Below are 13,797 nucleotides of genomic sequence, written 5' to 3'. Positions count from 1 at the left end.
CCGCCCACAACCGCAAAGCACTGCAAAGGGTGGTGCGAACTGCCAGACACATCATCGGAGGTGAGCTTCCCTCCCTCCAGGAAATATATACAAGGCGGTGTGTGAAAAAAGCTTGGAGGATCATCAGAGACTCCAGCCACCCGAGCCATGGGCTGTTCTCACTGCTACCATCAGGTAGGCGGTATCGCAGCATCAGGACCCGCACCAGCCGACTTCATGATAGCTTCTTCCCCAAGCAATCAGACTTCTGAACTCTTGATCTCCCATGATCAAATACATCAGCACTGCACTTTATTACCCTTACTCTTATACCTCACACCGGACTGTCATAAATTATATTATTATTATGTTATATTCTCTCTTAATAACTGACTATCATCCGACAGCTGAATGTCAATACAGTACAATACAACCTACTGTACATTCTATATATACTATATATACTTTTTTATATATTTTATTTTTCATTTTTATTGAATAATGTGTATCTATATAGTGCGTATTGTATACTGTACAGTGTATGTTATTATTGGTATATTGTTGAGTGTAGTTATGTGTATATCAGATGTTTAAATTGTGTTGTGTTAATTTGGTGTTATTGTAAATTGGTATATGTCTCATCACTGTCACGACTGCTATGTTGATCGGAACTGCACCCAAGAATTTCACACACCATTGCACTTGTGTATATGGCTGTGTGACAATAAAGTGATTTTATTTGATTTGATTTGACCTCTCAGGATGATTGTGTCAGGGTCCTACCTTCTGTCTTTTCTTTTTTTTTCATTACTTTTTAGTGGCAGGATCCTTACATTTATGGTCTCTGTTATTTTTTGCCTTTCTGTTTGTTGTTTGTACCCATGTGCTCCTCTGACCTGCTTGTTTCTGTTCCCCATCTCATTGCCTGGCCCCACCCCTTGTTTCCTTGAATATCTGTTCATTTGCCTCACCTGCCCTCCTCATTTGCCCTCTTGATTTCTCCCTTTATTTTTATTCTGGTCCAATCCATTCTACTTTTTAACTCATTAATTAGTTTGTTAGTTAGTTTTTTTTGTTCATGGTTTTGCTTAGTTCAGCCCTGTTGACCACTTTTGTGTTTAGTTTTTGCATCCTGATTTTGTGTTTTTATTTTTTATTTTACTTAATAAAAGACATTTAAGAGTTTCTTGACTGCCTGAGTTTGGGTTCACTTGCACAAAACCTGTCAGAAGAATTCAGCCAGATTTGAACTCAGCAGACAGTCATTATTATGGTCCTCACCCTCCATCCAGCTCCAGTCCTACTGCGGCCATGGAGGCCGTTTCTCTTGCCATGGCCACAGAGGCCATACCCCTACCACCAGCGCTCCCTGCCATGACAATGGAAGCTGTTCCCCAGTCGCCAGCAATCCCTGCCCAGGAGGCCATTCCTCTGCCACCAGCGCTCCCTGCCAAGGCCATGAAAACCATTACCTTTGCCGCCAGCATTCTCTGCCATGGCCACCGAGGCTGTTCGCTGCATTCACCAGCTTCCAACCCTTGTCCCAGCAGTTTCCAGTGACCCTTCCTTCTCACCAGCGGCTGCCAACCATCCATCCCATTCCCCGGCAGCCTTTACCGACTCATTCCCTATCCCAGTGGCCACCGCCGACCCATCTGTTTCTCCTGCAGCTGCCTTCGACCCAGCCCTTTCCCCAACGGCCGCCGTTGACCAGTTCCCTGCTCCTGCCTCAATCCGATTTGCAACTCCCATGGAAACATTTGTCCTTGCCACTGTAGTCCCCGTTGGAGCATCTGTTCTCACCGCTGCAGCTCCACTGGAGGTGGCCAAGTGAGCTGCAGCTTCGCCCACGAAGGAGAAGGAAGAGGCATAGGAGGATTCTTGCCTTGTCCAGTCCTGCTGTGGCCATGGAGGCCGTTACTCCTGACATGGGGGCCATATACCTATCGCCAATGCTCCCTGCCAGGAGGCTGTTCCCCAGTCGCCAGCGATCCCTGCCATGGAGGCCGTTCTTCTGCCGCCAACACTGCCTGCCACAGCCATGGAGGTCGGTCCCCTGTCACCAGTGCTCCCTGCCACAGAAGCCATTCCCCAGCTTCCTACCATTTCCAAGCGGTCGACGCTGACCCTTCCCTCTCACCAGGGGCTGCCAACGACCCATATTTTTATCCGGCAGTCTACCAACTCCTTCCCTTTCCCAGTGGCTGCCGCCAACCCATCTGTTTCTCCTGCGGCTGCCTTCGACCCAGCCCTTTCCCCAATGGCTGCCATCGACCAGTTCCCTGCTCCAGCGGCAACCCTCTTCGACCTCGCTTCCCTGTCTGCCCCATCGGGTCTCGCTCCCCTGTGTGCCCCAATGTTGTCGGACCTCATCCCCATTCTGGAAGTGCCCGACCCCCTTCTTGTTTCAATGCCACCAGACCTCATCTCCGCTCGAGATCCTCAAAATCCTCTTCCCACTATGGAGCCGTTGGAACTAATCCCCTAAGCAGCGTCCATCTGCACTATCTCTGCCTTCGGTCTGCCTGACTCTGCCTTGTTGGTTTCCCCCACTCTCCCCCCCAGATGGTGCTACATGCCCCCTCTTGTTCTGTTATTCAGTCCCACCCTGGTCCTTTCTGCCTGCGCCTCCCAGGCCTGTCCTCTGCCTTCCTGCTCTGCTGGCCCCACCCTAGTCTGCCCTGCCCAGTTCCACGTCTGCCCTGGACCGTTCTGCTGACCCCCCCCCCCCGTTAGTTGGACTGTCTAACTCCATCCTGTTTTTTTGTGTGTCAGGTTAGAGAGGGGGTAATGTCAAGGTCCTGCCTTCTTTTTAGTGACAGTACCCTGACACTCATGTTCCATGTTATTTTTTGACCTTCTTTTTCTTGTTTGTACCCGTGTGCTCCTCTGCCCTGCTTGTTTCTGTTCCCTGACCTCACCTCTCTTGTTTCCCTGATTATCTGTTCATTAGTCTCACATGCCCTCTTTATTTGCCCACTTGATTTCTCCCTCTTTATATTCCCTTCGTGTGCTCTGTCCTGTGCTGGATTATTTTTCCTGTTTTCCTTGTGTTTTCTATTTTTTAATTCTGGTCCAGTGCTTTCTGCTTTTGTTTCTTGTTAATTAGTTTCTTAGTTTTTTTTTATTGTTTTTCATAGTTTTTGCCATCTCATGGGAGTTTTAGTTTTCAGCCTCGTTGACCACTATCCGGGCCTTTTGTGTTTAGATTTTGCTTCCTGTTTTTGTATTTTTCAGAGTTTGTTTTTGACTGTCTGCACTTGGGTTCACTTGCACAATACCTGACAGATTGTATGTTTCAGTCTTTTCATCAGAGACAAAAAAACAAAACAAAAAACATGCAAAGATACTGATCAGCAAACACACACACACACTCAAAAGTCATGCCTGTCAAACATTAATAAAAAAAAAAAACAGTATTTGTTTTTGAGTAAAAATATCTAAATTTATTAAAAAAACAAAACAAGAAATTTACCATTTATATTTGTAATATTATAAAGTTATTACTATACAATATTATTACTATTGTTTCATAATATATTAAGAGATATTATATTTTTATGTAATATGCAAAATGACATAAGATATTACAGGTACATAAGGCTTAAGGAATCTTGTTTTCAGAGATACAGTGCATTCAGAAAGTATTCAGACCCCTTAATTTTTTTTCACATTTTGTTATGTTGCAGCCTTATGCTAAAATGCTTTAAATAATTTTTTTCTCATATAAATCTACACTCCATACACCATAATGACAAAGCAAAAAATAGTTTTTGATAACTTTGCAAAATTATTAAAAAGAAAAACTGAAATATCACATTGACATAAGTATTCGGACCCTTTGCTATGACACTTGAAATTTTGCTCAGGTGCATCCGATTTCTCTGGATCATCTTTGATATGTTTCTACACTTTGATTGGAGTCCCGCTGTTGCAAATTCAATTGATTAACATGATATGGAAAGGCACACACCTATCTATATAAGGTCTCACAGTTGAAAATACATATCACAGCAAATACCAAGCCATGAGGTCAAAGGAACTGCCTGCAGAGCTCAGAGACAGGATTGTGTCGAAGCACAGATCTGGGGAAGGCTACAAAAAAATTCTGCTGCATTGAAGGTTCCCAAGAGCAAAGTGGCCTCCATAATTCTTAAATGGAAGAAGTTTAGAACAACCAGTACTCTTCCTAGAGCTAGCCACCTGGCCAAACTGAGCAATCGGGGTCTTGGTAAGAGAGGTGACCAAGAACCCGATGGTAACTCTGGTTGAGCTCCAGAGATGATGTGTGGAGATGGGAGAAACTTGCAGAAGGACAACCATCACTGCAACACTCCACCGATCTGGGCTTTATGGCAGAGTTGCCAGATGGAAGCCTCTCCTCAGTGCAAGACACATGAAAGCCTGCTTGGAATTTGCAAAAAAGCACCTAAAGGACTTGCAGACTGTGAAAAACAAGATTCTCTGGTCTGATAAAGCAAAGACTGAACTGTTTGGCCTCAATTCCATGCATCATGTCTGGAGGAAACAAGGCACCACTCATCACCTATACCATCCCAACAGTGAAGCATGGTGGTGGTATCTACATGCTGTGGGGGTGTTTTTCAGCAGCAGGGACTGGAGAACTGGTCAGGGTTGAAGGAAAGCTGAACGCAGCAAAATACAGAGATATCCTTAATGAAAACCTGGTCCAGAATGCCCAGGACCACAGACTGGACCGAAGGTTCACCTTCCAACAGGACATTGACCCTAAGCACACAGCCAAGACAACTCAAGAGTGGCTTAGGGAAAACTCTGTGAATGTCCTTGAGTGGCCCAGCCAGAGCCCAGACTTTAACCCAATCGAACATCTCTGGAGAGACCTGAAAATGGCTGTCCACAGACAATCCCCATCCAAGGATCTGCAGAGAAGAATGGCAGAAAATCCCCAAATCCAGGTGTGCAAAGCTTGTTGCATCATACCCAAAAAGACTTGAGGCTGTAATTGCTGCCAAAGGTGCTTCAACTAAGTACTGAGTTAAGGGTCTGAATAGTTATGTCAATGTGAAATTTCAGTTTTTTCTTTTTAATAAATTTGCAAAGTTATCTAAAATCCGTTTTTTGGGGGTATGGAGTGTAGATTGATGTGAAAGCCTCTATTTTAACATAAGGCTGCAACATAACAAAATGTGAAAAAAGTGGTCTGAATACTTTTTGAATGCGCTGTATCTAACAAAATTAAGTGAGGTTTATGCTTAAAACAAGGGAAAATAAAATTAACTCAAAGGGAAAAAAGTTACCCCATTTGCAAAATAGTTTTCTTGTTTAAGCATACATTTATTATTAAATTCTCTGTAAACAAGACTTAATTTTTTAAGTAAACTTGCTTCTCAAGTTAATGTAGTTTTCTTTTTTTTTTTTTTTTTTTAAGGATGTTTAGATATTTTTACTGGAAAATGACAAAAATACAGATTAACAATATTACTTTTTTTTTCAGTAAAGAGCCTGAGAAAAATCTGCAATGCGGGAGGCACTTCAAACAAGCTCTCATGCAAACTTACCACTACCAATAATACTAACTGTGATTAGTCTGCATAGAATAAACAAGACAGCTAATGAAATACACAGGAAATTCTTAATTGAAGTCAATATGTCTGGGCTATGTTTACATAAACATGATGTGTACCTTCTCCAGGGTACGTTTTAGAGAGGACTTGTCTTTGCCCAAACGGAGCAGCATCCTCTCCATCTCAGCTTTCTCTACCTCCACCTGATGGACAGTAGTTTGCAGGGCAGCTAACTGCTCCTGAAGCTGGCCTTTCTCTCCCTTCAGGAGCGCATAGCTATCTTGCATCTCCAGCTCAGCCTGTTGCCTCTGTCTCACAGCCTAATAAATTTGAACAGATATACAAAAAAAGGTACCATCTGTGTGGCTGTTGACAAGACGAGAACTGGTTGTTGATTAACATGGCATGACTAGACCAGATTGTTGCATAATAACAGTGTTGCACGTCACATTAACCTGACATCAATACGTTTTCAAGTATTTGTTGGATGTGTGCCTGCAAGGAACAAATGATTTTAAAGGAATAGTTCACTCAAAAATTGTCATAATTTACTCGTGGGTGTCTTTCGAAACCTATATGACTTAAATTTCAGTCTGTTCCTCACTCAAAGCAATCAAGGCTTCAGAAGTCTTGGAAAATTGTGCATAAGTCGTATGGGCAACATTTATCTTGCATTTATGGTGGTTTTTTGTCCTTTTCAGCATTGACAGCCCCTGGTTCCATTCACCAGAAGAAAAATGTCAATGACTTTAGGGTGAGTAAATGAAGACAAAATATTTTGGATTAACTATCCCTTTAAAAACATTGTGCTAACAGTATGATTATGCATGCATAACCTTCTGCAGGCCGCGTGTCTGTTTGTCCAGTTCGAAGACCCTGAGCTCTGACTCTTCCTGACTTCTCTGCAGGCTTTGTAGTCTCTCACTCAGGCCATGATTTTGCTTCCTACTGTCTGTCAGTGCCTCCCGTGTCTTATCCAGCCTTTCCTGTACACACACATAGACAAGTATGAACAGGCATTAGTTTACACATGCATAATCAGACATACACCTTTTAATAAAGAGGCTGTACTTTTCCTTGCTGCTACCAAAAATATTTATACTGAGGGCGTAGAGTTTTTTTGATACTTATCTATTTATTGTTATTGTTGAAAGTGTTTATTGTCCACAGAGTGTATTGTTTACAGTGGAGTTATTGCATTGTCATGTCTATAAGTTGCACTGCAGACCTGGTTATAAGGAGGCTGTCCTTGCTGCTACCAATGCACTGTTTTTCTCTCTCTCCATTTAATTTTCTCCTCCGGTCCTCTCTTTATAGGCAAGAGCTTACAAGTCTAAATAATGAATTTAATGAGATTGTTTGTGAGTTCATGATCTTAATAGAGAGTTTAACTAAAAGGGTAAAAGGCAAAGTTTCATCAAGTTGAGGTTTTTGAGCTTGTTGTCTATGTTGCTGTTGTAGGACTTATGGTGCTTATGTGTATTGTAAGTTAGTTTATTGAACAGCTAGCACGTATCGCTGCTAGTAAGGACAGCTGACTTGTATTATCACATTAGAGTATAAGAGCTGTCGAAATTAACACGTTACTGCATACGATTAATAAAATTGTACATGTTAATTTTTTAACGCTGTTAATGTTTGATTCAGTTTGCCATTGTAACTGTTTGATTGTGTTTTGTGTGAATTCTAAAAATTGATCTGAACTGTCAGAGCTGATTAGAAATGAAGAACTGAAGTTATTTGCACTTTGTTTTGTGGAATTTAATCATCATTGACCCTCAAGTGAAATATCATCCATGAGCATAGCACTGACACCAAATAAGTATTTTATCAAGGGTAGTTATCATACACCTGTAAATCTTCTATACTTTACATGAACTATGCCCATGCAACCAGTCTTGCATCTATGTGCGTAAGCACACAAAACCCATGCTGACCTGCAGCATCTTCCGGTCATGCTCACTGGCTGTGAGAGCTCGCTGCAGTTGTGCGGCCTGATCCCGTGCTGCTCCAGCAGCAGAATTGCTGTCGGTCAGGGATGTAGTCATAGCCTGCAGTTGCTCCCTTAACTGGGTCTCTTGCAGTTCTGTGTGTGCCAGGGCAGTCGCCAACCTCTCACCCTCAATCTACGTTACGACAACAGAGCTGCATTAGAGTATGTTGTCCAAAGATGACTGAAAGATGACTGATGTCCTGTTATCTTTAACAGAGTTGTGCCCTTGTGTTACCTGTAATGGAGTTGTACTCTTGCTTTAAGCAAGACATGGTTCTCCCCTTGTGGAGTTCGAACCTACAAACTTTCGGCTGCCAGCCCACATCTTTAACCACCAAACCATTCCACTAGAGACTGCAGACACCTTCACACACCTTCAAAAGGGCAGCACGCTCTTCACTATCTCCCAGCTCTCTGCGGAGGTTGGCGAGGCGTTCCTGCAATAAGCTGACCTCCGTCTCCATCTCTGTGGCTCGGAGCTGGGCACGCTGCAGCTCTCCCTCCAGCCCTCGCCGCATGAGATCCAGCCTGGTGGCTCGAGCCTCCGCAGCCTCACACATTTCCTTTATACGGCGACGCTCAGCATCCAGACCTTCCTCAGAGGCCTGGGAGTGCTCCAGCTTCTCCTGAGCATAATAAAGTGATATACTGATAATGATGCTTGCCAAGGAGCAACTCATCAGATATTTTTACAGTGAACTTTGACAAATGATTAGTACTTGAACAAACAGGATCTCTGTATTTCTTATGCACTGTACCGCTGCATCATATTGCACCGATCACCTGTCAATTTTTATTTGTTAATTTGTTGCCTAGCGCAATGTGTACACTATGTGTATATATGTATCCCTAACCCAATTGTTTCTGATAATTATTTATTTATTGCTATTATTTAAAGTGTTTATTGTTGACAGTTTCTTGTCTACAGAGTGTATTGTTTACAGTGGTGTTATTGCATTGCTCACAGTGTGATGTTTACAAGTGTTTATTGTCATGTCTTTAAGTTTCACTGCAGACCCGTGAAACAACATTTTGTTCCACTGTTTACTTGTATATGGCTGAAATAACATTGGATCCCTTTCCAATTTCTAGGTATGTATCGCAGAAGTCAACTCTAGTCTGGCAAACTTCTATAGCAGTGAATCGAAGAACACAGCAAAAGAAAAAAATCCACCATTATGTTTCAATAACTTTACAAAAGTGAACAAAATAGAGAGAGATGGATTATGGCAGACAGAAGAAAGATACCAAATAGTTTTGTTTTACTGTTAATGTCAGGGTACTAAAATACAATGCATGAAGTTATAAATATACATTACATAATAAAAAATGTCAAATATAAAGTTTACGAGATTTACGTAGCTAAATTAAAGGGACAGTTCACCCAAAAATGAAAATTCTCTCATGATTTACTCAACATCATGCCATCCCAGATGTGTATGACTTTCTTTCTTCTGCAGAACACAAATGAAGATTTTTAAAAGAATATCTCAGCTCTGTAGGTCCTTACACTGCAAGTGATTCACATAAAAATTCTCATAAAGGGAGAATAAAAGTAATCCATATGACTCCAGTGGTTAAATCCATGTGTTCAGACATGAAATGATTGGTGTGGGTGAGAAACAGATCAATATTTAAGTCATTTTATATCATTATTTCTCCTCCCTGCCCAGTAGGGGGCAATATGCATGAAGAATGTGAATCACCAAAAACAAAAAAGTGGAGATTGACTGAGTAGAGAGGAGAATTTATAATAAAAAAGGACTTAAATATTGATCTGTTCTCACCAGAGCATGTGAGCGAAGGTGTGACACTCCGCTCAATAATCCGCTCCATGATTGTGCCCTCCGTTCATCCGCTCATGGCCCAAGTTGACGCTCCGCTCAAGTACCGCTCACACTCAATTTAGTTCAAATCCTGCTCCGACATGAAATTTCTCTGTAGTAGGCTATACTTGTTTCCAGGCACGCACACAGGCCTGAGCAACTGCCCCTTTGCCCACATGGACTGAGGTGCCCCTCTGGGTGAAATATAGGCTATATGCCGTCATTTATTCAGTTATGAAATGCTTAGTAACGTAACATCTGAAATTCTGTGATTTTATTGTTGTGTTTTAGTATATAAAATCTCACTGTTTATTTTGTAATGGTTTACAACAGCTGTTAGATAATCGGGTCTACCAGACATTCGTTATCATTTATAATCGGTCAAATATTTCTCTGTTAGCACATATGGCATTGAACATCTTCTAATAATGCCTTAACATTTTTTTCAGTTCTAATTTACTTTAAACAAGTCATCAAACATGCCTCTACAAGTGATAAAACATGTGCGGTGGTGCGGAAACTCACATATGCGCAAATTCCTGTTTTTCAGATTAAACTGGATCTGAGTGACACAACCGACCCAGAAAACCACAATCTATTCAACTTTAAAGTTTGTTCAAGTCATTTATGGCAATAATGAAAACATGGACTAGTATCAGGCAATACAGGTAAAAGTGAAATTCATAATTGTTCTTCAGTTGTCTCCACGGAATGATTATTAGGCTACTGAAGATTTGATACATTAATAGATTTAATCTTTAGGTCTGTAAATTAAAATGAGCAATTTCTCATCCAAATTTTGTGTTAAGCTGTAAAGGGTGTATTAAGTTATCCAGAAATTAGCAATGAAAGTTTTTCTCTTTTTCAGTATTGTTGCTTGATTAATATTCCCTACAATTTTATATGTATGAACTGTATGCAATCTAAAGGACTGTGGTTAATTATATAATAATTATTATATTAGTAGATACCATGTGCCCCCTTTGTTTTTCCTTGATATTTTTAAAGCAGCATAGAGAGAATCTGGACTTTATATGCGTCAAGCGATCATGTGTTGTGCATGCGCTCTTTATATGTACAGCAGGATTAAACCATGGATTTAACAAATAAAAAAAATTCATCCTGCATAAAGTGAGATTTTGTCCAATATATACAGTGCCTTGCAAAAGTATTCAGACCCTTGACCAATTATCTCCTATTACTGAATTACAAATGGTTCAATGAAATTTCATTCTGTTTGATATTTTATTTGAAAACACTGGATCTCAAAATCAATTATTGTTAGTTGACATTGGTTTTATGTTGGGAAATATATATTAAAAAAATAAAATTAAAAAAAAAATTTAAAAAAAAAACTGAAATATCTTGCTTGCATAAGTATTCGACCCCTGTGCTGTGGAAGCTGCCAGGTTACACCGATGAAAGAAATTGCCCTAACGAGGACACAATTACTTTACCATTGGCATCCACCTGTGAATCATTAAAGTTGCAACCACATTTTCTGGATAAAAAACCCATTGTTGAAGGATCATTGGTCAGGCTGTGAATCTGAAGAAAAAATCAAGACCAAAGAGCATTCCACAAAAGTTAGAAATAAAGTAATAAAAATGCATAGATTAGGGAAAGGGTAGAAAATAATATCCAAATGTTTGGATATCCCAGTGAGCACAGTTGGATCAATAATCAGGAAGTGGAAGCTGCACCACACCACCCAGGCACTGCCAAGAAAAGGCCGTCCCCCGAAACTCAGCGCTCTAACAAAAAGGAGACTTGTGAGAGAAGCCACAGAGAGGCCAACAATCACTTTGAAGGAGCTACAGAGTTCAGTGGCTGGGAGTGGAGAAATGGTGCACCAATCAGCCATATCAAGAGCACTGCATAATGCTGGCCTGTATGGGAGGGTGGCAAGAAAGAAGCTGTTCCTCGAAAAGTACCATCTGAAAGCACATCTGGAGTTTGCCAGAAAGCATGTAAGTGACCCAGCAGCGATGAGGGAGAAGGGTTTGTGGTCAGATGAGAACAAGATAGAGCATTTTGGCCAAAACTTAAAGCGCTATGTGTGGCAAAAACCTAACACTTCCTATGCCTCAAGACACACCATCCCTACAGTGAAGTATGGTGGTGGCAGCATCATGCTGTGGGGATGCTTCTCATCAGCAGAGATTGGGCATCTTGTTAGAATTGAAGGAAGAATTGATGGAGCAAAATATAGGGAAATACTGCAAGAGAACCTGCTTCAGTCCACTAAAAAAATTGAAGCTTGGGAGGAAATTCACCTTTCAGCAGGACAATGATCCCAAGCACAAGGCCAAAGCAACATTGGAGTGGCTCATTTCCAACTATTTGAAAATTGCAGTCCACAATCATCACCCAACCAACCTGAACAACCTGGAGCATATCTGCCGAGAAGAATGGGCCAAAATCACTTCGTCACTGTGTGCAAAGCTGGTACATATGTACCCCAAAAGACATAAAGCAGTTATTGCAGCAAAAGGTGGCTCGACCGAAATGTTAATGTGTGGGGGTTGAACACTTATGCAAGCAAGATATTTCAGTTTTTTATTTTTCATAAAAATATTTCCCAACAAAAAAACAATGTCACCTTACAATAATTGATTTTGAGTTTCAGTGTTTTAAAATAAAATATCAATCAGAATGAAATTTCAGTGTACCATTTGTAGTTCGGTAATTTGAGAGAATTGGTCAGGGCACTCTAAATCCTCATGGTGGCGTAGTGACTCACCTCAATCCAGGTGGCGGAGGACGAATCTCAGTTACCTCCTTGTCTGAGACCGTCAATCTGCGCATCTTATCACGTGGCTTGTTGAGCGCGTTATCGCGGAGACGTAGCGCACATGGAGGCCCACGCTATTCTCATCGGCATCCACGCACAACTCACCACGCACCCCACTGAGAGTGAGAACCACACATTATAGCAACCATGAGGAGGTTACCCCATGTGACTCTACCCTCCCTAGCAGCCGGGCCAATTTGGTTGCTTAGAAGACCTGGCTGGAGTTACTCAGCACGCCCTGGATTCAAACTCACGACTCCAGGGGTGGTAGTCAGTGTCAGTACTCGCTGAGCTACCCAGGCCCCTATTTCCTCATTCTTAACTTTGATTTATACTTTGCATTTATGTAGTCTATAAGGTTTGCAACTTCACTAAAACAATGTTTGAACTCCCTCAGGTCTATTGCTTATTTCACAGGTTCCCAAACCAGCATATCACGAAGCGCATTCTGGGTTGAGCGTGCGGAGTGGAATCTTCAAAAAGGCACTCTCCACTCACATGCTCTGGTTCTCACCCACACCTATCATATCACTTCTAAAGATATGGATTTAACCACGAGTCTTCTGGAGTACTTTTTGTTGCTCTCATGTGGATTTTGAAGCTTCAAAATGTTGGCACCCATTCACTTGCACTGTATGGACCTACAGAGCTGAAATATTCTTCTAAAAATCTTGTTTGTGTTCAGCAGATGAAAGAAAGTCATACATATCTGGGATAGCATGAGGGTGAGTAAATGATGAGATAATTATCATTTTTAGGTGAACTATTCCATTAAGTTGGAAATGCATCATAGCAGTCTGTGAAAAGAGCCCATAAACTTCAAATGACCTGACAAGATTGTGGGGTGAAGAGGGAACGAACACGTATCTATGTATCAAACTATGGTTTCGTAGTAAGTGCAATATATACTATTTGAGTGAGAGTAAGTTTGGATTATTGCATATACCATCTCTGTGTTTATGTAGTATGTATGAGTGTTAACCTGCAGTTCTTTGGCCTCTTTCTCAGATATCTGAAGGCTGTTCCTCAATTTGGCCAACTCTTCACTCATAATCCTCTTCTCTCTTTCTCCACGCTGAACTGTTTCATCCCGTACAGAGAGGGATTTTTGTGTCCCCTCTAAGTGCTCGGCCAGCTCACGCTTTCCTGGCAAACACACACCCACACATTCACAACCTTGTTAATCAGAAACAGAGCTGTAAACACTTAATTACTGAGTGGAGTGAACCCAAGTGTCAGGCATGGGATCCCTCTTACCCTCCTCCAGCTCTCTAATAGATTGTTTCAGCATCTGTATACGTGAGTTGCTTCTCTCCTGACTGGCTTGCAGGCTTTCCACCTGTTTGCTGAGAGTCTGCACCTGTGCCTGGGCCTCATCCTACACACAATCAGAGAGAAGGATCATGTTCTTATAGCAGTGTGTATGGTCTAATATGTTACCTTGTGTTGATCAGGTTTATCCATTTGTGCTGTTATTGTGTGCCTTGTTTTATACTTTTTCACTAAGGAATCTGTTGTTTTGTCTATGGCATATATCGGCAGGTTAATGCATCATGTCAATATCATTAAACCTCATTGGGGTTTGATGTTATTTATGTGTCACCATATGTGATTTGGGCTCTGTATTCAGGAGTTTATCAGTGATTTGATTTGATATGA

At 41.5% G+C, this 13,797-nt stretch overlaps 1 protein-coding gene across 1 annotated transcript in view; it reads right to left on the bottom strand.

The window, feature by feature from the left end:
• Positions 1–13,797, bottom strand: part of LOC127448750 (rootletin-like) — a 104,679-nt gene that overhangs the window by 3,952 nt on the left and 86,930 nt on the right. The window contains exons 29-34 of the mRNA XM_051711563.1: positions 13,396–13,516; positions 13,121–13,284; positions 7,893–8,144; positions 7,463–7,651; positions 6,362–6,511; positions 5,645–5,845 (exon numbers count right to left, since the gene is read on the bottom strand). Coding sequence (XP_051567523.1) covers positions 5,645–5,845; positions 6,362–6,511; positions 7,463–7,651; positions 7,893–8,144; positions 13,121–13,284; positions 13,396–13,516 — 1,077 coding nt within the window. The remainder of the gene's footprint in view (positions 1–5,644; positions 5,846–6,361; positions 6,512–7,462; positions 7,652–7,892; positions 8,145–13,120; positions 13,285–13,395; positions 13,517–13,797) is intronic.

This window comes from Myxocyprinus asiaticus, chromosome 12, assembly GCF_019703515.2.
Source record: "Myxocyprinus asiaticus isolate MX2 ecotype Aquarium Trade chromosome 12, UBuf_Myxa_2, whole genome shotgun sequence".
In the NCBI taxonomy this organism is placed as follows: domain Eukaryota; kingdom Metazoa; phylum Chordata; class Actinopteri; order Cypriniformes; family Catostomidae; genus Myxocyprinus; species Myxocyprinus asiaticus.
Note: the sequence above shows the minus strand (reverse complement) of the source record. Positions and strands in the feature narration are given on the sequence as shown.